The 21,762-nt window shown below is 44.2% G+C and overlaps 2 protein-coding genes across 7 annotated transcripts; both read right to left on the bottom strand.

Annotated features, from left to right (window-relative positions):
- Positions 1 to 327: 327 nt before the first annotated feature.
- Positions 328 to 2,494, bottom strand: LOC128272803 (V-type proton ATPase subunit d). Its single transcript, XM_053010686.1, has 3 exons — positions 2,117 to 2,494; positions 1,194 to 1,702; positions 328 to 1,106 (listed from the first exon to the last, which is right to left on the bottom strand). Exons 1-3 carry the CDS (start codon positions 2,235 to 2,237, stop codon positions 690 to 692), a joined length of 1,047 nt encoding a protein of 348 aa, XP_052866646.1. The 5' UTR covers positions 2,238 to 2,494; the 3' UTR covers positions 328 to 689.
- Positions 2,495 to 6,321: 3,827 nt separating this feature from the next.
- On the bottom strand, positions 6,322 to 20,554 carry LOC128272997 (neuroglian). Of its 6 annotated transcripts, none has more exons than XR_008269252.1 (9): positions 20,420 to 20,554; positions 19,036 to 19,257; positions 18,836 to 18,962; positions 15,833 to 18,643; positions 15,414 to 15,745; positions 15,042 to 15,252; positions 11,515 to 11,633; positions 8,903 to 10,493; positions 8,563 to 8,702 (listed from the first exon to the last, which is right to left on the bottom strand). XR_008269252.1 is itself a non-coding variant. In XM_053010903.1 (8 exons), exons 2-8 carry the CDS (start codon positions 19,205 to 19,207, stop codon positions 8,578 to 8,580), a joined length of 3,897 nt encoding a protein of 1,298 aa, XP_052866863.1. In that variant the 5' UTR covers positions 19,208 to 19,257; positions 20,420 to 20,554; the 3' UTR covers positions 6,322 to 8,577. The 6 variants fall into 6 exon arrangements, 2 of the variants coding, with proteins under 2 accessions (XP_052866863.1, XP_052866871.1); XR_008269253.1 differs by having other exon boundaries at positions 11,515 to 11,615; XR_008269254.1 differs by having other exon boundaries at positions 8,903 to 10,490; positions 11,515 to 11,615.
- Positions 20,555 to 21,762: the final 1,208 nt, after the last annotated feature.

The raw sequence follows: 21,762 nt of genomic DNA, 5'->3' as shown, positions 1-21,762 counted from the left end.
TGTCAACGGTAACAGCCAAGAGTTCCACGGAAGTAAAAGCTCTCCAAAAAGTCAGAAATGTCGCCAGCGCAATCGTCCCAATTGTTCACATGCAGCTCACTATGAACTCAATACATTGAAGTTTTAAAATAACAGTTTAATCAGTAGACTCGAGAGTATACTTGCGCGGTATCGCATCAAGCTTTCGCACACCCGCAAATAGATGGCGATATGGTCCCGTGAACGTCGGGCTAGATGGCAGCACTCAACAGTGTGGAGGGAAAAGCAACCATCCAGAGAGCGCTTGCCGGCGCAAATTCAATAATTCACGACCACAGGAATGAGGGGAGTAACTACAGTTTGTTTTATTTCTGCCTAACTGTCAGCAATAGCATTACTCTGCTGCATCAATCATAATTATGAACCGTTACAGGATGTGCCATAACGCTCGGTGTGTTATTTTCTACACTCGCACGTAAATACTATAAAGGGGGATAAAACGAAAAACAAACTTAACATGGTTTAGCCAAATTTAACCTGACAGTGTCGCGTGTTATCGCACTTGAATGCAAAAGTTTATGTCGATAATACGGACCTGCAGGGCCCGTACATAAACAACATCAAACAAACAAGCAGTTTATCGTTTAGTCATTGAATATGCAGCTCCGCCGGTCAGTTGCAGCTGGAGATGGTGTTGATTGGTGGGACGCTTAGAAGATCGGAATGTAGTTGTCGATTTTGGCCCGGTGCTTCTGGGCCACGCACTCGGCAATCCAGACAATGTTGCGGCACTCCTGTTCTTTGAGCTTCAGGTAGGAGTAGAACACTCCAAAATGGAATTGTTGCATGAAACCGTACATGTTTAGTTTGACCTCGTGCTCGTAGAACTTGTCCTCCAAGGTTTTGTCACCGGGATTGTTGCCGGACCCATCGAACAAGGCGGCATACTCGGCATAGTACTCGGCGACAGCCTTCACCTGCTCGTAGTCATCCGCACGCGCCAACGCCGCCAGGCCGTCCGGGTTCATACGACCACAGCGCGGATACAACTTGGCCCTGTCGTCCTTTGACAACTCCGTCCCGAATGAGTTGATTGTGATGATAATGGCACGCCTATCTGCCTCGAACTGTACCGAGAAAAAAAGGTAAAGGCACGGCGAAACACAAAACACGTGATGGAGCGATGCACTCACGCAACCGTCCGCTGTACTTACCGCGAGAATTTCGCACATCACGTCAGCGGTGGTGCCTCCGATCTTCTTGCAGAAATCGTAAAATGCCTCCAGGTATGCTTTGTACAGCGTGTTACGAATGATCTCGATGTTCATCTCGTCCAGATCCTGCTCCGAGATGCAGTCGACGAAGAAGGGCGCAAGCGGCGTATCTACCAACACCGCGTTGTACAACTCGGCCGGGGTTGCCGCGACGTGGATGGCTTCCATCTGCTCAAAGCTGCCAAGCGGGTGGCACTTCGGGATGAGCTCCGATATCGGGCGCTGGTGCAGCGTGCCCGTGATCAGCAGAATGATATTGTCGATCATGTAGCTGTACGTGATGTAGTCCAGAAACGTGGACAACGGTTCCACCGCATGATTGCGCATATGCTGAAACTCGATGACCAGTTTCTCCCGCAGCTTGTCGTCGATCACGGATACGGCCAGAGGGGATGGTTCGTTCGCCAAGAACTGCCCGTAGTCCGTGCCCTGCAGGTGTAGCTTCAGATCTGCAAAGAAAGCAGCAGAAAACACACTTACACAACATGTGTCATTGCCTCGTTCGTGAAGCTCTAACAATGGTCACATGTCGCGAGGAAGAAATGTAGGGAAAAAAACTCAGGAGTTCTCCGTATGGCCTTCGACGCCGCATTTAAAAACACATACCGGAATGAAAAACGAAATGGTGAATATCTCCATTTTTCTCACTGCGTGCTATTCATTTTGTTCCTATACCGATTTTTCACTCCGCAATCGTCATCCACAGCGAGCATCGTATCAACGATGGGTCATATGACCAGCGCTGGTTGACTAATGGCTGCTTCTGCTGCAGCCTTGGTGTTCGATTCGGCTCTTGCTTACTCGCCGGAGCCAGGCGCAGGCCTAGAGGGACTTTTCATTGGGGTTAAAGGGAAAATACGCACCTTCGAGTGTTTCACACTGCACCAGATTGAGGTAGTCGGCCTGTTTCAAAATACCGCACTTAAAGCCACGGCAAAGCCCCTCCAGGTAGCCACCATCGATATTGAACATGTATCCGGGCATTGTGATGCGCTGGGAAATAGATTCGATTCCTGGATTTTGTTTTGATGATACGTTTGATCGAAGGGGCAAAGCTAGCAAGTTGATTGGCTGGGAATAGGCGGAAAAGCTATTTCTTGGCTGTATAGAATCAGCAACACCGTACTAAACAGAACGCAACACCAGACACAGTCACACGGCCGACAGTGGACGACTAGGCGACGGATCAAGTTATCATACTTTTTCAACGCTAATACGCATCATATGACTCCTGCCGTACGCAGACGTACACACACGCACACACGCGTGCTTCCACCTTCGACAGCAATCGTAGGAGAAGAATTTTCCCGCTGAGCGTTTATAGTCCCGGGGTGGCAGGTTCACCAGGCCCATCGCCGTGTCTTGACAGCCATCAGCCCTCCGAACGGTAGGGTATAAACAGTTCAACGGACTTCCCTCGCGACCGTCAGGCAACACTGGTTCACAAAAGTGAACCGTCAAGGGAGATATACATAATGGCAACGAGTTGTTTTTTAATATTCCGACGAGCAGCATCGTCGCATGAGAGATTTTTAAGTTGTTCACAATGCGGTAAAACCTGCCAATGTTAGAGGCCCCAACATGACAATCGTGTGAGGCAAAAATGATATCCGTATGATTGGACTAAAACAAAAGGGACGGACCAACGCAGAACGGACTCTTTGAATGGAGGAAAATCGGAACCAACGTCCACCAGTGCACGAATAATCGAAGTTAAAGTAAAACGTCGTGAATGTGGCAACGGCATTTTCGAGTCTCAACGAACACGTCAACACGCTGGCGGTACGGAACTGGGTAGTGGGAAACTGGTCGAAAATGTTATGAAATGATCTTTTTGAGAATCGTCCGAAGTGTGTACGAAAGACTGTCCGTGGGACCGTCCCAGGGACGGCAAAGCTGCTGTTATTTGCCGCCCGTCGGACGTACGTCCCTTCGAGTGTCCGTCGAACGGTAAAACGGACGGTAAAATGGACATAGTCACTCCTTGGGAAATGACGCCGTTTCTCATAGGAACCGATTATGTATCGATTAATACGAGCCGAATGATCTAAAGTCCATTTGCAAATAAATATATCTGTTACTCTAATACCAAATCACCCCACCTTCATCACCGTTTGCAAATAATTGCATGTCCGTGGTTCCACAAGTCTAATCATTAATATACATACAAACAGTGTTCCATGAGTCGTCGGGCACTGCTTCTGTATTTTATTGGGTTACTATATGGGAATGTGTACATCTTTGTGCAGTTGCTTCATGATAAGCGGTAGAGGCCTAAATGGCAGCACTCCTTGGCGACACACGTGTTTGCGGGCTCCCATTCACGCTGTAGGATTGACTGTCCGACCTAGACAGACCAAAACAGTAGTAAAATCTCCAGTAACCTGGAGAAGGCCTATCTGGCGATTAGCAGTTGTTGTGCCAATATTTGCGCGTGTTTATGTGTCCTTCGGAAAAATCCAGCTTTTCATATCTGTATTTTTTATACTCCAAGACCTATGAGTCGTTTTCACCTCCTCCTCTTCTATATTGCACACTTATCCGGTTAGTGTTCACGCTCTTCTCGTTCATTTTTGGCTTCTAGTTTCTGCTCTAGGATAAAACATTATGAGACTACAACTTGAAGGATGTCTGTCGAAGCAATAAAATAAAGAAGAAATCATTTTCTGAACACCTTCTCCAACGTGACAAAAACGTTCTGTGACAAAAAATAAATAAAATTAAGTGTAAAAATTTCAAGACGCCACAAAAATAGGCGAAGCATTGAAGAAAGCGGTACTATCCCTAAACCTTGTTTTGATGAGTTAATCAAATCGAGAATTGTTTTGCACTTGTGAATCCTTATGCAAGTTAGTATGTTATTTGTTCATCCTGTGGATTTCTATTTAATGTGTTTAACATAATATAGATGTTATCTTGTCTGTGGTTCCCTTCATATTCGTACGCCCTTAGTGGGTTTACACTAGAGTATTAGTAGTATTATAAAGTATCTATCAATTTAGATAAGAATAATGTTCGTGTGTCCCACGAGCCTAATCGCACTGATCGGTTTTATGTTTTGCACACTGTTTCTGCTTTCCATGGCCCACCATTTAGTTGTTGTTTTAATGGTTCAATGTTTGCTGGTCAGTACCAGGACCTTGCGAACCGATTTTACGGGGCTATCCAAAAATGTCGGTTTATACACTCGTACGGTTTCAAGACCGCAAAACGCAAGAAGCACAATGACTGCTCTAAAGGTGAACAATGTTTTGTTCTAAGCGTTTTATCTTTAGCTTTAAAGAATGTGTAATTGTTAAGAATTAGTGTTAAGCGGAAGAGGCAAATTAATAGGATGGTTCCTCAACAAAAAAGGACCTATTGGGAACAGGAAACTGGGAATGGAGAGAGAACAATTTTAAGCGTGGTTCTATTTTTCGCCCTTCGAAGTAAATGCTTTTCCTTTTCCTCCACAAACAAGGCAATTCGAAATCCAAGTATTGATTTTATATTTAATAATAATTATATAAAAAGCACTTGCGCGATATAATCTAGACGTGTTTTTTTTAAGTTTACAGTCTATACTCCTTACATTCAGTTCCCTAACCATGTTGGTTCACATGCGCCGCATTCCGCTATCATATGCACAGATTCCTAAATACTAAGTATTATTCATTAACTTATTTCGTTACAGTGAAAAACGAGATTAACCAAATGAATCAGCTCGCGAAAGCGTAATTGTAAATATCATATAAAACGACACCGATCGCGCAACATATTCCAACCAAATATTTTTACCGATCACCTCTACCAATCATATTCAACGGCTATAGGTCTACTAAAATGAACGTCTGCGTACGCGTCTTGCGTACGTTTCTATACAAAGCGATTAATATTATATGCGCTTCACTTTCTTAGCGTCTCTTGCCCGTTCGGATGTTCTTTTTTCTGACAAAAATGGTGAATAAACAAACGAATGAAATCTGCAACACCGTGTGCACATTACGTCTCTTTCGAATATGCACGCTATGAATTATGCATGATTGTTTTCTGTCTTGATACCGGATTCGATTTTTATATGAAAAACGCTACACGATTTTTTTTTCTTTTCCACAAAACGTAATCGAACGTCCTCCGTCTATTCCGATAATGGCCCCAACTTGCTAAATCACCTATCACCTATCTACTCCACCGCACTGCTACTACTCTCCTCAACTCGTCCATGATGCGATTTTCCCCAAACCGAACCATTCCCGGAACATTCGACATACCATTTCTTGGAGTTTGCCAGTGCTGCTAGTAAAATGGTTGGCTCCGGTTGGCCTTGTTACCTGTCGTTAGACCTTGCGTGCCTCTACTGCAGGATCCAGTATAGCAAATCTTTACAGTTTCTTATGTTTTTATTATTTCTTGTAACACTTTCCTAATGACCAAATGCCAAATAAGCTGCCTGAGCTTATATTTGTCATGCTTTTAATGAATCCTGTACGAAGCAGCAGATGCTGACTGCTACTATTTGATAATATTTCACGACTATAGAAAGAGAGAAAAGAAAGCCTTAGCGTACAATTCATTAGCAATGAAGCACTCCGTGTTAAACAGCTTATCCCATGGCGTTCCATTCAAAAGCTGTGAGAAGACTTGGAAGAAATAATTAAAGGTTACTTTGTAAAGCAACAGCGCTATATAACAGAACAATTCTTACGTGCTAAAAGCTAGCAACACACCCTCGCATGATAATTGGTGGCAGTGTTGCAGCGATGATCCATCAGAAGGGGTTGTGGTGAAGATCGACTCTACGTAACGGTTTTTTCTACATATTTTTTGTCTATCAATTTTGATGAAGCGTACAATAGAAACGCAAAGTAAATATATGCTAGGGAGAGCCGGTGCCTATTGGCTCACCTCTTGATTTTCTGCATATTTTCTCCTTTATCATGTTGGTTCTTCCATAAAAGAACTTGCCATTGTTTTTTCACTTTTCGTAGTATATTTGGACTAAGACCCTGTGTGTTTGCTTATGCCATCTCGTTCTGTTCTCTGTTGTCTTACAGCTCATTTCTGCTTGCGTAATAGAAGCAGCCCACGATATAAAAGAACTTTTCCCAACATGGCACCGTTCTGCCGCTGTCTAAGCGAATGATCTTTTAAACAAAATGAAAATCAAATGAGTCGTGAAATTGGTCAAAAACTGCTATTTCAGATTGTCTATAGCTTGCCAGGAAATGTTCTGGCATATTGTGGATTGATTTTACTTTTTTTCCCTTACGAACCTGCTCTGTTGATGAATGATTTACAATCGTGATTACACCACGATTACGCGTGGCTGTTTTAATTGGCTCGTGGTTCATAGACATTGTCGATAAAAAGCTAAACAACGAAAAGCCTTTCAAAGAAAACTTGAAACCCACAAATAAACTAGTAACGAAAAACAACACTGAAATCGAAACAGAAATAAAACAGATCGAACTAATACTAAATGCTTCTGGTTATGCTTTATTACAAACTATATTTAAAAAAAGAGTATAAAATTTTATAATTCAATTATTCGCGAAGAACAAGCATTGTTTTCATGAAGTCCTTTCACATTGGACCAAGAAAGCGATGCTTTGTAGAGTGTTGGCGTTCAGTAAGTCGTACTACTTTCCCTCCGCTTGCAATAATATTTTTTCGATACAACACCATTCTATGTATCTTCCTATCATACTCATTTCCATAATAAACAATAATCCCTCGTATAGTTCGTGTGTAGTCTGTGGTTGGTTATTAACTGGCAGCAAAATTGACATCCTGGTTACCTTAGAAAAAAAACATCGTTTTGCGCAAAGTATTATTTGTGCTAACTTTTGCCACTTATGGTTAACTAAATGAAACGGAAGCAAACCGAAAAAAATGTTCAAAATTCGATACGAACAAAATTATAACAACAGAAATTATACTCATACTTAATATTTTGTTTTCAATACTTTTCCCATTAATTCAAAAAGCTACCATGGGCTGATCGTTTACAGACTTGGATCGATTTTTACTCATATTTTATAAACACATACGATATCAGGATGTTCTATATAATATTAACAACAACATGTTTAACGAACAGAATGTTCTTATAGATTTCTCTTTTGTTTTGTTCTCTGTTCTCGTTGGTTTTGTAGAGATTAGTTATAGATTACGCCTGAACCTGAAGGACGGCACGGTGAATTCTGAGCCTGCGGCGACTCGCTTCCTGGTGCTACTGTACTGCTCAGATGGAGTCTACAGAGAACCAACACCAAATGTGACGTATAATGACATTAAAAATATCTATAATAGAAAATATGAATTTTTTTCTCTTTCTCTCATGCGTCATGGGGTAAAGACACTTTAACGTCGCTGTCTCTACGCAGGCATTTAATCGAGTGAACGAGATCCAGGTTGCAATGAGATTCGAAAAAGAACAAAGAAGTAGCAAAGCCAACCGCTATAGTCATGTAACGAGTAAGAGCAAGTAGTGGAGATACTTTAGGAAAAGTTTACTTTTCAAACTTTGCCAATCATCACTCCTAGTTAACTATTGGGATGAGTGGTGTCAGCAGTTGAGTACAATACTTCAAAATCCACACTTTTTGAACACCGTCGTTTTGTTTTACTTGTATAAAAAAAAGTTGAGTATGCTGTATACACTTGAATTTTGTCATGTAAAATGGAAAATGAAGTCAGAGGACTATTGCTTGAACGCTTTCGAGATTCTTTAACGGGGCTGTGCGCACAGTGAAAGGCCGTCAAAAGTATTTATATAACGGCATAACGTGGCGTGGAAAAAGCAAAATAACGAAAGGGATACTGAAAACGTACAACTGATAAATAGAGTTTAGAACTATTGTAACCTTCGCGACACAAGCAATTAACGTAAAACAAACAATACACCTCTCTGCAATCAGTCCAAAGCAAGCATCGAAAACTTTGCATCTTTGCTCGACAGTATGCACGTACAAGTCCCTTTAGTGCATTATGTGACGATGTTAACACTACTGTCCCTTTTACTTTCAAACGCTCTGCTTAGTGTAAGCTCTCCTCCGTACGTTTGCTAGTAGAATGCCACACGCACAGAACATTTCCACATCCCTTTTCCAGCTCGGTATATGTATGATAGAAACATCCATGAAACGATACAGAACTAAAGAGGCGGCGATGCGACTTAATATAGCCGATAGATGGACACAACTACTTTCTGTTCCGTGCCAGTGTAATCTGGAGTTGAGTGCCGGTTGGCGTTGGCTGATGTTTCCCATTCGCAAATCGGCTGGCGCATCTAGTCTTACTTTCATACGCGTCGTGTTCATTTGCGATGATTCATTCATCACTTTTAGACATAAGTAGCGGTGGTTGCACCTTGCAGCGAAGGATTTTGTGGCGTCGACTGAGCACTGACCGGGGGTTTGCCAGGTACGTACTGTCCGATGAAGGATCCATCCTCAGTGAACTGACCGCCTGCCAGTGGGAATTCAACATGAGCAGGAAACGCCGATTGATTAGCAGTATTCCATAAAAGAGACAAATAAAAACATTAAAATCTCGGAACATATAATTGAAAAATGTTTCTGCAGGCGCATGAATGTGTTTGTCAACTAATGTTAATCACGAATGAAACTAACAAATATTGAATTGAATAAAGAATAAAAAAGTAATACCTATATTCGTAAGCATTCAGATCTAGGATGAAACCATAAAAAGGTTATTTCTAAGGCACCATCATCTCGTCGTTGCAATAGAAGAACTGCGCGGTAAGGAACCCAAAAGTAGAACACAAATCGGCAGGTTTCTTTTTTTCGTATATGTGCGCGCGGAGCTGGTTCTCGAAACGACTCTTTTCCTGATTTGTCGTTTCATCAGTAAAATTCGTTTTCGCTTTTTCCAATTCGATGCTTGTATGCTTCTTCTTTTACCAGTTAATCGCCCGATACGATTTACACGTTTCGACGAAGGAGGATATATGTTTTGATATTTTTTTCTTGTCTAGAAGGCGTAAAAATTCGACAACATTCACGTTCATCGAGATGCAACATTCTAAATCTAAAATATACTATTTTCGGGCGACTACATGCGCGTTCACCAATTAATGAAAGTTTCGTTTCATGTGTCTTGCTTTACATCAGATCAGCCTCTATGCATGGTGTATGAAATTCTTTAGATAGAAAATAGTTATTCTCAAAACGATGGACTGTAAAACCGACTGCAATGAAAAAAGGGGCCTCGTAAATTGAATTACAAACATAACGGTCAGTAATTATAAAAATTCTATAATGGTGAACTTTTGATTCATGCTCGTACTTCAATGTGCTCGACTCTTCCTATCTGATCGCTGTTTAACCTCGATAAGACGCCTGCCATTTTGCGCACCCATACGCATGATAAGGCGTTTGTGATTGTATAGCTGCGACTTTTACAGAATAAAAACTACCTCAGCTAGGTGCTACAAGTTAATGGACAATTCTCGAATTGAGCTTAAAGTTTAACGACCTAACAGAACTCTACACAAAGATTGACCTAGAGATTCGCCAATCAACTAACTTTGGGCACTAAGGCGAATGAGAGGGAAAGAGGAACGCAAAAACTGCTTTAATGGAACATAGAGTTAGAGTGTCAGAGCAAAACTATAAATTACCAGCGGCCAAAAACAAGAAAACTCCAAAGAAAAGGTTGAAAACAGTGTAGATCTAATACTTCATTGATCGATGGAAATCTCTTCGATTGGTAAGCACTTATCCAATCTTTCCAGATCAAAATACAGGCTAAACATTTTCCATCCACTGTAGAATGTAGAACCCACTGTAGTTCCATCCACTGTAGAAAAAAATACACTGTCCGACTACACTGTCAGAAGTCCTAAAGTACAATGAGAAAAAAGCTTTTCGAATAAAATTCTTTACAATAGTGTAAGCATGTGTTTTGTTTTTCTTTTGTAATATATGAAATGGCCTGTTTGGAAGTTTATAAACAGTTTGTGCTCGTTATCTCTTCCTGTACACGATTCGCCCGCCTCTAGCTGCTCTCTCACTGTGACTATTCCATTTCGTCATTATCGCAAAAAATGACCCTTCTCCGTTTATTGGACTCGATCCGACGACGCTACAGCAAGCCGCTCACTATGAGCTCAACTATGAATAGAGTAAATCATATAAAACTAAACTAATGTTGCGAACGCTTGTGAATTGCTGTCAGTATTTTTCTCTCCCTTCCGTCCGTATTGCCCGATAAAGGAACCATCCTCATTCATACCTTCTGCGGAACGTCAAAGCGCGATCGGCGATTAATGTCGTGTAAACAAAGAACAGACAAAAAACAAATATATATAGATATATATGCCATATATGCCAAACGCCATTGGAAATATAGAAAGAAAAAAGAAGAAAAATAAAACTGAATTTAAAACAAATTTAAGCAGAATGTTTAAACATATTAAGAAAATCATACAATCTTGTACGTACGTGCAAGAGTTAGTGATAGAAATAAATTTGTGTAGGAAATAGTGATACAAACGAATAGGTCATTTTAGTTAATGATCTCAATATTGCATTATTCTACATCTGTTTAGTTAACTGGTACACAAACCTCAAGCAAAACGAAAGTATAAATCATTCCAAAGCTTAAGATGGTGCAAAAAGTATAACGGAACTCACTAATTTAATACGAATATAAAACAAAAACGTTAGAGAAATCATGAGCATACATAATAATGCAACAAAAGCCGAAACTTCAAACGCGTAAGAAATGGAAAAAAAACTTCATAGGAAGATCAAAAGAAAAAAAACATAAAAGCCCAAATTTGCTGTAATTCATTGTGGAAGGTTACTGAATAACAAAAAACAATCGTTTTTAAATCAGGACAGCATTTTGTATAACCAGCACATGCATAAATATGGTAAAATTTAGAAGCATCCTTTTTTTAAATACGGACGAGATATTAAAAATAAACGAAGCCATTACCGTTGGTGCGATTGTCTTAACATTACTGTTGTATAGCATATACTATGTAAACTGTCCTATCGAACTACAAACTGGAGCTAAAAATGAAATATTGTTCTTACTAACCCAAAGTACTAATAACTGATGCATGGCACAAGAGATGAATGAGGTTGATGAATAAATGAAAGAAAGTAATATGTTGTGAGAAAAAGAGAGACAGAGAGAAAGTGAGTGAATGAGTGAATGCAGCAGATGAAAATGTCGTAGAAAAATGAAGTTTTGCAGATAGGTGTGGAGAATCAGTGAGAAGAGATGGTAGCATAAACAACAACATTACCTGTATCACCTTCACCGTATTCCGCCATGGAATCTGTATCACTTTCCGGTCCTACTTTTTGCGAGTTCAGCGATTGTCGACCCTGGCTTTTATTGTCCAAACTGTAATCACGTAAAACACTAAACTCCATTTGGTATCAAAGCAGTGGACGGTTACCGTCCGTGGCTATGGTTTTTGAAATGTACATATTTCGATTCCTACGCGTGGGAAGGTTGGAAAGATTTGGTGGAACTCTATTTTCTTATTTTGCTCTACCGCGGCACCATAGGCCGGGAAAAAATAAAGACAGACTGATTGAAAGACATCATTACTCAAACGGAAAGATCCGACTCTCAGGGGCCAATGTTCTTAATACCTTTGTACTATTTAACAGTGCGTGTGATATGTTGACTATCTTATTTTTCAGATAAATATACATAAAACCAATGTGGTAGTATCATCAAATAAAATAGTTCATGACGCTTGCCCAAGAAAAATGAGGAAAACAGAACAAATGACAGAACTAGTAGTGATGTGGGTTAGATAATCTTGTTCATTTAAATTATTCTTGGCAAAAAGATTGTCAGTAGTGTTTGATTGTGATTGTTACCAAAATTAAAATTACATTCTATGATAAAGAAATAACAATTGACATTTTTACTACATACAAGTATGCTCAAAACAACATACTGTTTTGTTTGGACATAAAATTAAAACCGAAACTTCTGCAAGTCAAATTGAATTTTATCTGGATAAAACCATATCTATCTGCATTTCAATCAAATCCATTTGGATCAATCCATCACGCGCCCTTTTTAAAAGATGGCATTGAGAATACAATTTAATTGGAACAAGTGATTTCATATCAATTTTAGTGATCTCATAACGGAATTTTGCTACCACTAATATGAGAAGTGAACGTCAAAAGGGATAGGTTTCACAAAACATGATTATTAATATTGCCAAAGTTAAAAGCCAAGTAAGTGGATATTAGATTTCGAAATACTGCAAATAGTATAATTGTGGACCTTGTTTGGAAATATATACTACATAATGTTTTAATTGTTACAGTCCATTTTATTAAACCAATAAATGAAAATCTGTTTGTGAAACAAAAATCTAGTTGTTAATGCTTAAGCGAAATATGTTTTCATGGAATTTTGAAAGAGACGGTCATAAAATGCTTAGCAATGTAGAGAAAGTCCAGGTTGTAAGACAGGTATAATACGAACTGCAAACCCCTTTGTTGTTGAGAGTGATTAGATGCATTTGGTTAGACAGTCAGAGCTGGCCAATCTACTAGATGCAATTGTATGAGGGGTTAGAGCAAACCGAAAATAGATACGTCACCAATAGCACAGTTAAAAACGATAGCATAGAACGGAATGAGGTAGAATAGAGAGAATTTACATTTAAATATAATAATTAAGACAGTATGTACGATACAATGCTCCTCCTTTCTTGATCACAATATGTAAAAATGTACGAACAATGTTATATATTGTGTCTTTTAAGAGTAAGGGTATCGTAAATGGAAGTAGCAACTACGACTATGTATGCAGTGTTTAGATAAACAATGTGCACTATGAAAGTGGCCATAGTATGATAATAAATATAGCATACACAATAATGTATGAGCTAAAATATGTAAAAGGCTTCTTGTTGAAAACCTTGGTTGACATGTTACAAAACGGTTTGACAGGGAATGAGAAGCGTGTCGTTATTGCTTTCCCTAAGAAAAAGGGTAGACACTGTACAAAATGTAGCTGTAAAAATGAAAGTAAATGTAAACAATGCTTCGAATATACGATACGATATCGATATGTCGGTATTTTCGAAGCATCATGCTATTACAAACCGGAACACATCATAGTGAAGCTACCAAATCAGTCTGTCCAGGACATGCCCCTGCTTAGTTTAAAATCAACAGTATTACTGCTCGTAAATACCTAATACCTATCTAGCTGCTTTTCATCCCGTGTTAGACTAACTCCGTAAAACTAACGTGAGTTCGCTACTAGCGCCGCCTTATGTTGCCTACATGAAGTCCGGGCGATAGATAGTTATAGGTTCTCTGTTCGTTAGAAAAACTTAAAACAGATAAAAAGCTACAGCTTTAGCTGTAGCAGGTTGTTGTTATACTGTTGTTGATGTTAAAGTGTTATCAACGATCAGAGAAATCATGACTTGGTATCGCCTTTATGTAGACAAAACCGTGGCGGTGCCAGGAGGCAATTGATTTTACATAAAACCATTACCTTAACACGATCGAGAGTGGTTGGTAGACTTTTGTTGGCTCCGCAGTGGTTGGTAGACTTTTGTGAAACTTGGGTGCTTATATGCTTTTCCAGAATAAGCAACATAAACACACACGCACGCAAGCGTGCGTACCAGTACACACACGCAAACACACACACACAAACACACACAACAATCCACGCACAGAGCCAATGCTAGAAACCAAGAATTTTCGCTAAAGCAAAGCGGCGAGGTTTTTGCCTGGTAAAACATGGGTGCAATTTCAAAAGAGAAACACCGGTATGGTAGACAAAATGTAAGCACAACATCAATCATAGTAGCGCAGAAGGAAAACCACGGCAAAAACAGGTTACTCGTTCACCGCACACACAGAGAGTGACTATGTATTATATAGTCACATTGCACTATGAGACTATGCATATAAAACAGAAATCAAACCGACGAATGTATGAAAACCGTCGTCAAATTCAAAACACAGTACATGTATGAAAGTATCTATGAAGTGCATTCTAAATATGACTAATGATATGGCGTATTTTTAAAAGGCAGAGAGCTTTGAATCGTAATGCAAACGCTGAGAAACAATCTTTCCAGGTGACATACCTTTCACTCATATTGCGCAAAGTTTTGTAAGTTTCATCATTTCGATGTCAAACGCCCATATAAATGAGTCGTATAAAAAATCTTTACATAAAAAGCGACAGAGTCTAATCATAAAACTATGCATATATGTTACCCGGAGATAACGAGGAAAAGAAGATCAGGCGCATTCGCAGCCGACAAACATTCAGCAAACAATGACCAACTTACTGATCACCTCTTAGTGATTTGCATTTATTTTTCTTAAAAGTTTCACTCAATCGGGGGGTTCAACTCAATCGGCATGGCTCCTCATGGGAGAATGATTTCGATTAACTAGAGCGGCGCGCTAGGCTTTTCAATACTTTGGCATAACCAAATCACCCGACGGATAGACGATTCGAATGTTCTCTACCTAAGAATGATGGTGATGCTCATAATGTCTCTTTCTAAGTAAAGTAAAGAGTTACAGCGGATAGACAGTAGCGTGATTGAAGGAGTGGTTTTAAAATTATCTCGTATGGGGAGAGTGATTAGCAGCTGACATCTAAAATACTACTAACTAGTCGAGCAATCACGTCGGAGCGATTCGGACCGTAATTTTAAAAGGAAAAATATAGAGATAGACAGAGGAAGAAAAATATAGAAAGAAAGAGAGAGAGAGAGACAGACAAGAAATCCCCGGTCGGTCTCATTCTCTAGCCACTTACGGTTGCGAGTACTCGGGAAAACCGCCCTCTTCCTCGGTGTAGTCGTTGCGGCCATTCTGCAGTTCGCGGTCATGCACGTCATACTTGCCGCCACGGTTGCGTTTTACGATACAGATGATGATCAGGACGAGAATCAAAAAGGCAATCGCGAGCATCATGCCGATGAACCAGCCGGCGGTCGCAATGTTGTCGTCGACGCGTACCGAGCTCTCTGTAGGGGGTATATAGTGAACCGGACCAGTGCAACAAAGCCCAACAAATGGCGAAGGTTAAAAATATGTGTAAACAATAACACTCGAGACTTTAAGCGACTTCAATTATAGCAACAGAGAGTAAAAGTTAAAACAACAAAAAAAACTAGACGCAACATACGGATGCCGTAGGTGTCGACTTCTTGCGTAGCTGATTCGGTCTCGTATTCCCCATCGACTGACACAACCCGGAACTCGTACAGGTGATTTGGGTTGATACCCCGCACGACGAGGAAGTTTTCGTACACCTCGGCGTCAGTCATCTGCCACGCCGACTGGTCCTTGATGCGGTACTTGACGTAGAAGTGCGAACCGGTTTTGCCACCGAGTGGCGGCAACCACATCACCTTCACGTTAGCCAGCCCATTATCGGAGGGCAGATTTTCCCAGCTGAAATTCGGCACATCCGGTGGCATACCCACACTAGACAAAGTCGCGCGTTCGATGTGAAAACTGTGGACGAAGCAGGGGCAACAAGCAAAGGGGTCACAATAAGAAGAGAAATACCAAACCCGCAACAGTGGTGTTATGCATACTTACTCTTGTCCTTCACCTGCCTTCGTGGTGGCTACCACGTGAATGCGATACTTCGCGCTGGGCTTGAGGCGACCAAGTTTCGCCTCCAGTCGAGCCGGATCGGCAATATGCGGTTCGCGCTCGGACCGCGGTCCCACGGTCGTGCCCTTGATCTCTTCGTAGTAGATTTTGTAACCGGTGAGCTTCCCGTTCGGTTGCAGCGGACGCTTCCAGCGCAGCAGAAAGGCGGACGAACCGAGCGGGTATGCTTCGAGCGACTGGATGGTGCTCGGTACGCCTTCCGGCGTGTCGAACGATATGGTGGTGCTGGCCGGTCCATTGTAGCGCCCGTTGTACGCCAAAATGCGCGCATAGTTGGTAGAGTCGGGCACAAAGTCAGTGACGAGCGCTTGCTTCGAGTCGGCGGTAATGAGCACCTCGCGCAGATTCTCCTCGCCGTCCGCCTCGGTCCAGGTTTGAATCTTGTAGCCCTTAAAGTAACCACGTAACGACTCGTTCGCCACCGGATTCCAGCTAACGATAGCGGTCGAGGGTCCGGTAACCTGAATCAGCGTGAAGTTGGTCGGTGCGTCGAGTGGTGTATCCTCGCCGGAGAAGACGAACTTTTCCATGCCACCCACGTTCGACTCGCCCCGATCGTTCACCGCCACCACCTTGATGTGGTACTGGGTGAAGGTGGGCAAACCTTCCACCGTGTACGAGGACTGGCGCCAGTCGTGCACGTCCACCGAGCTCCACGCTGCACTGTCTATCATCCGGCGCCAGTAGACGCGATAGTGGAAACCGGGGGCATTATGATCCACTTCTGCCAGCGGGTTCCACTTGATGACGAGATTGTGTGGCTCGGTACCTTCGCCCTCGACCCCGTCCGGGTACTGGAACGGAACGTTGGTCGGGGTCGTGCACACTTCGCTGTGCGGTGACGGGAGAGATTGGCCGACCTTGTTGACGGCAATCAGACGGAACGTGTAGTTGTTCCACGGCGACAGATTGACCACCCACGAGAGATCGGTACCGGGTATCTCTTCCCACAGTACACCCCAGGTGTCCGGCGTCCACGAGGTGTTGTACTCGAGGATGTAGTGCAGGATTGGTGACCGATTGTCCCCGTTCGAGGACCATACGATCTTCGCCATCTTTTCCCAGCACGTGACGTGCTCGATCGTCGGGGGATTCGGTCGGTCCATGACGGTGAGCGTCGCGTTCGCCATTACCTCATCCAGTTCCGTCTTTGCCAGGCAGCTGTACGTACCGGTATCGAGCTCGATCGTTTTCGCAATCATGAGCGAGTTATCCGAGGTGCGGATGAAGCGTGGCTGCGTTTCGAAGTCAATCACCTCGCCGTTGGTGAGCCACTCGATCATCAGTTCGAGCGACGAGTCAGCCACAGCGTTGCAGCGGAAGGTTGCGGTCGTGCCCGCCTCCACCTCGTAGTCCTTCGGCGGCTCGTTGATGACGGTGTGCTCCTTCACGATCAGCTCACCGGACGCAGTCTTCGAGCCGAGCTTGTTCACCGCGTGGCACGTGTACTCGCCGGCATCGTCGAACTTAACGTCCCGGATGAAGAGGTCCCCGGTCGGTAACGTTTGGTAGCGGCCGCCGGTCAGCTCGCGCTCGTTACGAATCCACTTCACCTGCGGCTTCGGTGCGCCGAACACCCGGCACGTCATGGTCACGTTGCGCTGGTCTACGGTGAACTCGCGCTTGGGCGGATCGGTAATTTCCGGTGCCAGTGCCAGCACGTTCAGGTACACGTCCTTGTAGACGTAGCCGAGCGAGTTCGTCGCGTTGCAGCCATAGTTGCCCGTGTCCTCTTTCTGCAGCTTGCTGAAGTAGATCCTATTGGCGCTGACCACGCGGCGAGGGTTGCGCGGGCTCTGCTCGATCGGTTTCCCGTTGTGGATCCAGATGATGTTCGGGCTTGGGTCACCGACGGCCGCGCACCGAAATTCGGCCGATTCGCCCTCGGCCGCGTTCACGATCTCCGGTTCGATAATGAAGTATGGCACCGCATTCACGCCCAGGTTGATTGAGTACGAGTCCGCGTTCCCGACCCCGTTCGATACCTCGCAGGTGTACGTGCCGGCGTCCTCGGATGCGACGCGCCGTATCTTAAGTGACTTCCCGTAGTTGTCTTGCTGTATCTTATCGTTCCAGATGATCGCGCGCCCGTTCTTCGTCCACACCGTTTCCGGTAGCGGCGTGCCACCGTAGATGCAGAACAGCTCCGCTTGCTTGCCCTTCAGAGCGACCTCGTTCTTGCGCGTCACATACTGACGCCGCGGGGGGTGCCGGTTCTGGGCAGCGGAGACGCCCGTCTGCATCACCTGCAGCAGCACTCGATTGCCGATCTTATACTCGCTCCTGAACATGGACGACGCGGCGCAAGCGTAGAAGAAGTCGTTCGATTCATCGTCACGCGTAACGTTCGAGAACCACAGGTTCCCCTCCGGATCGAGCGTCATGCGCGAGTTGTTGATACTCCGGATCCCGCCGTCCATGTTCTGAATCATCCAGTACACGTTCGGCTTTGGCCAGCCGTCCGGCGGTTGGCAGACGAGCTTGAAAGGTTTCCCCTCGTCGGCCGGAACCGTCTGTGCCGGCTCATCCTTGAACGAGTTCAGCTCCGCCTTGCGCACAAACACGGAGTTCGAGGTTGCCGTACCATGCTCATTTTCCGCGAAGCACTGGTACTGCCCCAGGTCTTCATCGCGCGGAGAGGTTATCACCAGCGTACCACGGCCCGGCTGCTGCGACATCCTGTCATCGTACGTTTGCCACTCGAACTTTTTCCCGTTCTTTATCCATCGATACCTTTTGTGGAGTGGACGAAAAACAGATCAGAAAGGAGCGACAAAAAAAAGCGTTCATGAAAAGGAAGGAGGAAGGAGAGGATGCGGAAACAATCAACCGCAGCAATGTAAACGAGGCCACAAATTTGTTCGATTATAGAAGAAGAGAAATAGAAATGAGCGATCTGTGTAACGCGTATTGGTTATTACTTACTTTGGCGTAGGTTCACCTTCCGCTTCGCACTCAATCAGAAAGGGTTTATCGCTTTCGCCCTGCTGTGCCACTTGGAAGAGCATCTCGTCCGGTGGAGGTTGCTTGATGATGCGGGGCGGAGAATGAACTGCAATTCAGTGGCAAAAAGCATATATATGTATATTCATATGTCTGATCCGGTGGTGCGGCGCAACACTTACTTAAACTATGCACCGCGAGTACGTGGAGCATAAATACAACGCCAGCTACTAGTGCAGCCGACTGTTTAAGATTGACTTTCATGATAGTTGTGGTGTGGCGGCAGCCGAGTGATCTGCCGCTCTTTTGCCTCATTTTCCCCGGAGATTCCCGGTTGTCGGGAGGAGACATCATTGTGAGAAGCTACAACACCAATAGATTCCAGATGTCTGTCACGCGGTCAACTGAAAGTACACAACAGGAAAAAAGTATATCGATTAATAGTGTATCAAGTGAAGCTCTTTTTTGCTTCATTTCTTTCTTTCAACACTGGAACAACCGTCCGCCCGAGAGCTATCGCATAGATGTCCGATGTCCGTCCTTGGCTGGGACCCACATACCACCTGACCTTTCCAGCGATTTCAAGGCCACAAATAACAGCATAGCCAGAGTAACAAGTTGGGCAACATTATGACTAACTTCGGCACACCGAAAAACTTTGGATCCTCCTCCTTTGGAAAAATCCTCGAGTAGAGACCCCAGGGATCATCTACAGAAAAACTTCAGCCAGAGATCATGATGCTATGCTGATGATGATGTAGACACATTTTGGGTCGAAAATTTGGGCCGGTGTAGCTTAGGCTCAGCACAGGGATTGAGCAAGGAATGTTTTGACATGCAATTGGTTCAATCGCGAGCGCAATTTGACCTTCATAGGTAGAATTATAAAATACGCCGATTTTATGTGCGACTGCGACCACAGCGCTTCGCGCTTCTATAGACGGGTGGTGTAACGCTAAAGAATTGAACCCCTATCCCTTGACAATAAGCAAACCGCTTCCATTTGTGATGGGTTCTAATTTTAACTCAACGGGGCCCCGCGATGTTTGTTCAATTGCTGTAACGGCTGCTGCTCTTGTGAAAGCGAATACTGTTCGAGGTCCCGCGCCGTGCAGCAGTTGCCGTTTTCTTAACCACGCGGCGGACTCCCGCCCTGGAAACGAACGAACGGATCTCAGAGATCTTTCGCCGCAACACGTGCATAATCACCACAAAAGAACTTCGCACCACCTTCGCGTTACCACTAGAATTTAGTCTTTGAATTTAAACAGAGAAGCGATTACACGACACCACACTGATGCTTCGGAAGGCCGATTCCGCCACATTGACATCCGAAACCCCAACCGCGTGGGAAGGGGGGTGAGGGGGGGCGTTTAACAAACGAAGAACACTAACGCCAACAACAAACTTCGGATTGGATTCGGAAACGACACTGAAGCAAGCAACTACCCCCGTCCGTCCGTCTGGTGTCCTAGAATTTCTTCTGGACACCAGATGCAGATCGAGCAGGGTGGCTTGGACACATCCGAGCCGAGAGGTAGAACACACACATTTCGTCTCACTTACCAGAAAACCATGCAGTGGCATATATGCCCGACACCTCCTATGGAACGGGGCGGTTGATTGTGCGCGTCGAGAGCAGAGCAGAGAGGAGTTTTGTTACGTGACGAGATCTCCTCTCGAGAATTGCGACCTTTCGTTATGCTTGCAGACGACCGTGGCGCGTGTTCGACATTCGTTACCAAAATCAATTACCACGCGCGGCGCGCACGGATCACTCGGGAGAGCTGGGACGACGACGGGTTGTGGGGTCGGTTAATTTTGGGTTGATTGTTGTGCTTCCCTCGGGGTGACGAGACACGACGGTGTTGAGAATTGTGGTGAAGAGTGTTGTTATTTTCATACGCCGCGAGCTACAAGCAAGCAGAGGGTGGGTTGGGTTGGGTTGTAGAGCACCCAACCAACCTTCTACCGGGATTCTTTCACTATATCGTCACACAAACACACACACACACACACACACGCAAAGGTTGACCCCGCATGCGCGACGGGCAGCGCGGACACTAGCTCGTTTTTTTTTGTCTCTCTACAGAACTTTTATACTTGGTCTCAACACATTATTTTTGCTTCACACACCACGGAAACGACAACGCAAAGCTGCGAGAAATGGGATCGAATGGAATAGAAGTTGTTACACATCTTTTACAGCGTTCGCCGACTCTCTGTAACAGGTTCCCCCAGCACCTATTAGCGGGGCCCAACTGTGAACACACAACACCACACACACACACACCACCACCATCTGGCTGATGATGCTGAAGTGACGTGCTATAGATACCCTACTCAGAGCTACATACACACACACGAAGCACACGGACGGAACCGGGCAATGATATCATCGCGGGGAGAAACAGTCAAGGCAAGACGACCAAGACGACGCAACTACGCGCGCAAACACCAATCATCAATCGTCATTCCACCACCCCCAGGTTAACCCATCACCACCACCCACCTTGACCACACACACACGATTGGAAGGAGTGTGTGGAAACAACCGCTCGCCATTGTGCAACGGACATCATGTCGCACACGCACGCGTGCGCAACACACAGGCACACACACACACACGACAACGTGTTCCTTTTTATTTTCAACAACCAATTGCCAGAACTTTTTGGCTCGTCTCGACTGTATCTTGTTGTGCCATAACAAACCCCTTGGCAGAGAAAGTCAAACACAATGTCAAACCAAACGTCATCGAATTTCCGACCATCGATCGTCCGTCATCGATTTATTAGCTGTTGCTTTCTGTAACGGTGTGTTTTCACGGGCAAAGTTGTTAGCCCGCTGGCCCGTGCCAACCCCACCCCACATACGTCACCCCCCCTCGCCGGTGTCGGGAATCGAGC

Source organism: Anopheles cruzii, chromosome X (assembly GCF_943734635.1).
Source record: "Anopheles cruzii chromosome X, idAnoCruzAS_RS32_06, whole genome shotgun sequence".
Lineage (NCBI taxonomy): Eukaryota > Metazoa > Arthropoda > Insecta > Diptera > Culicidae > Anopheles > Anopheles cruzii.
This window is presented reverse-complemented; position numbering and strand designations above follow the sequence as displayed.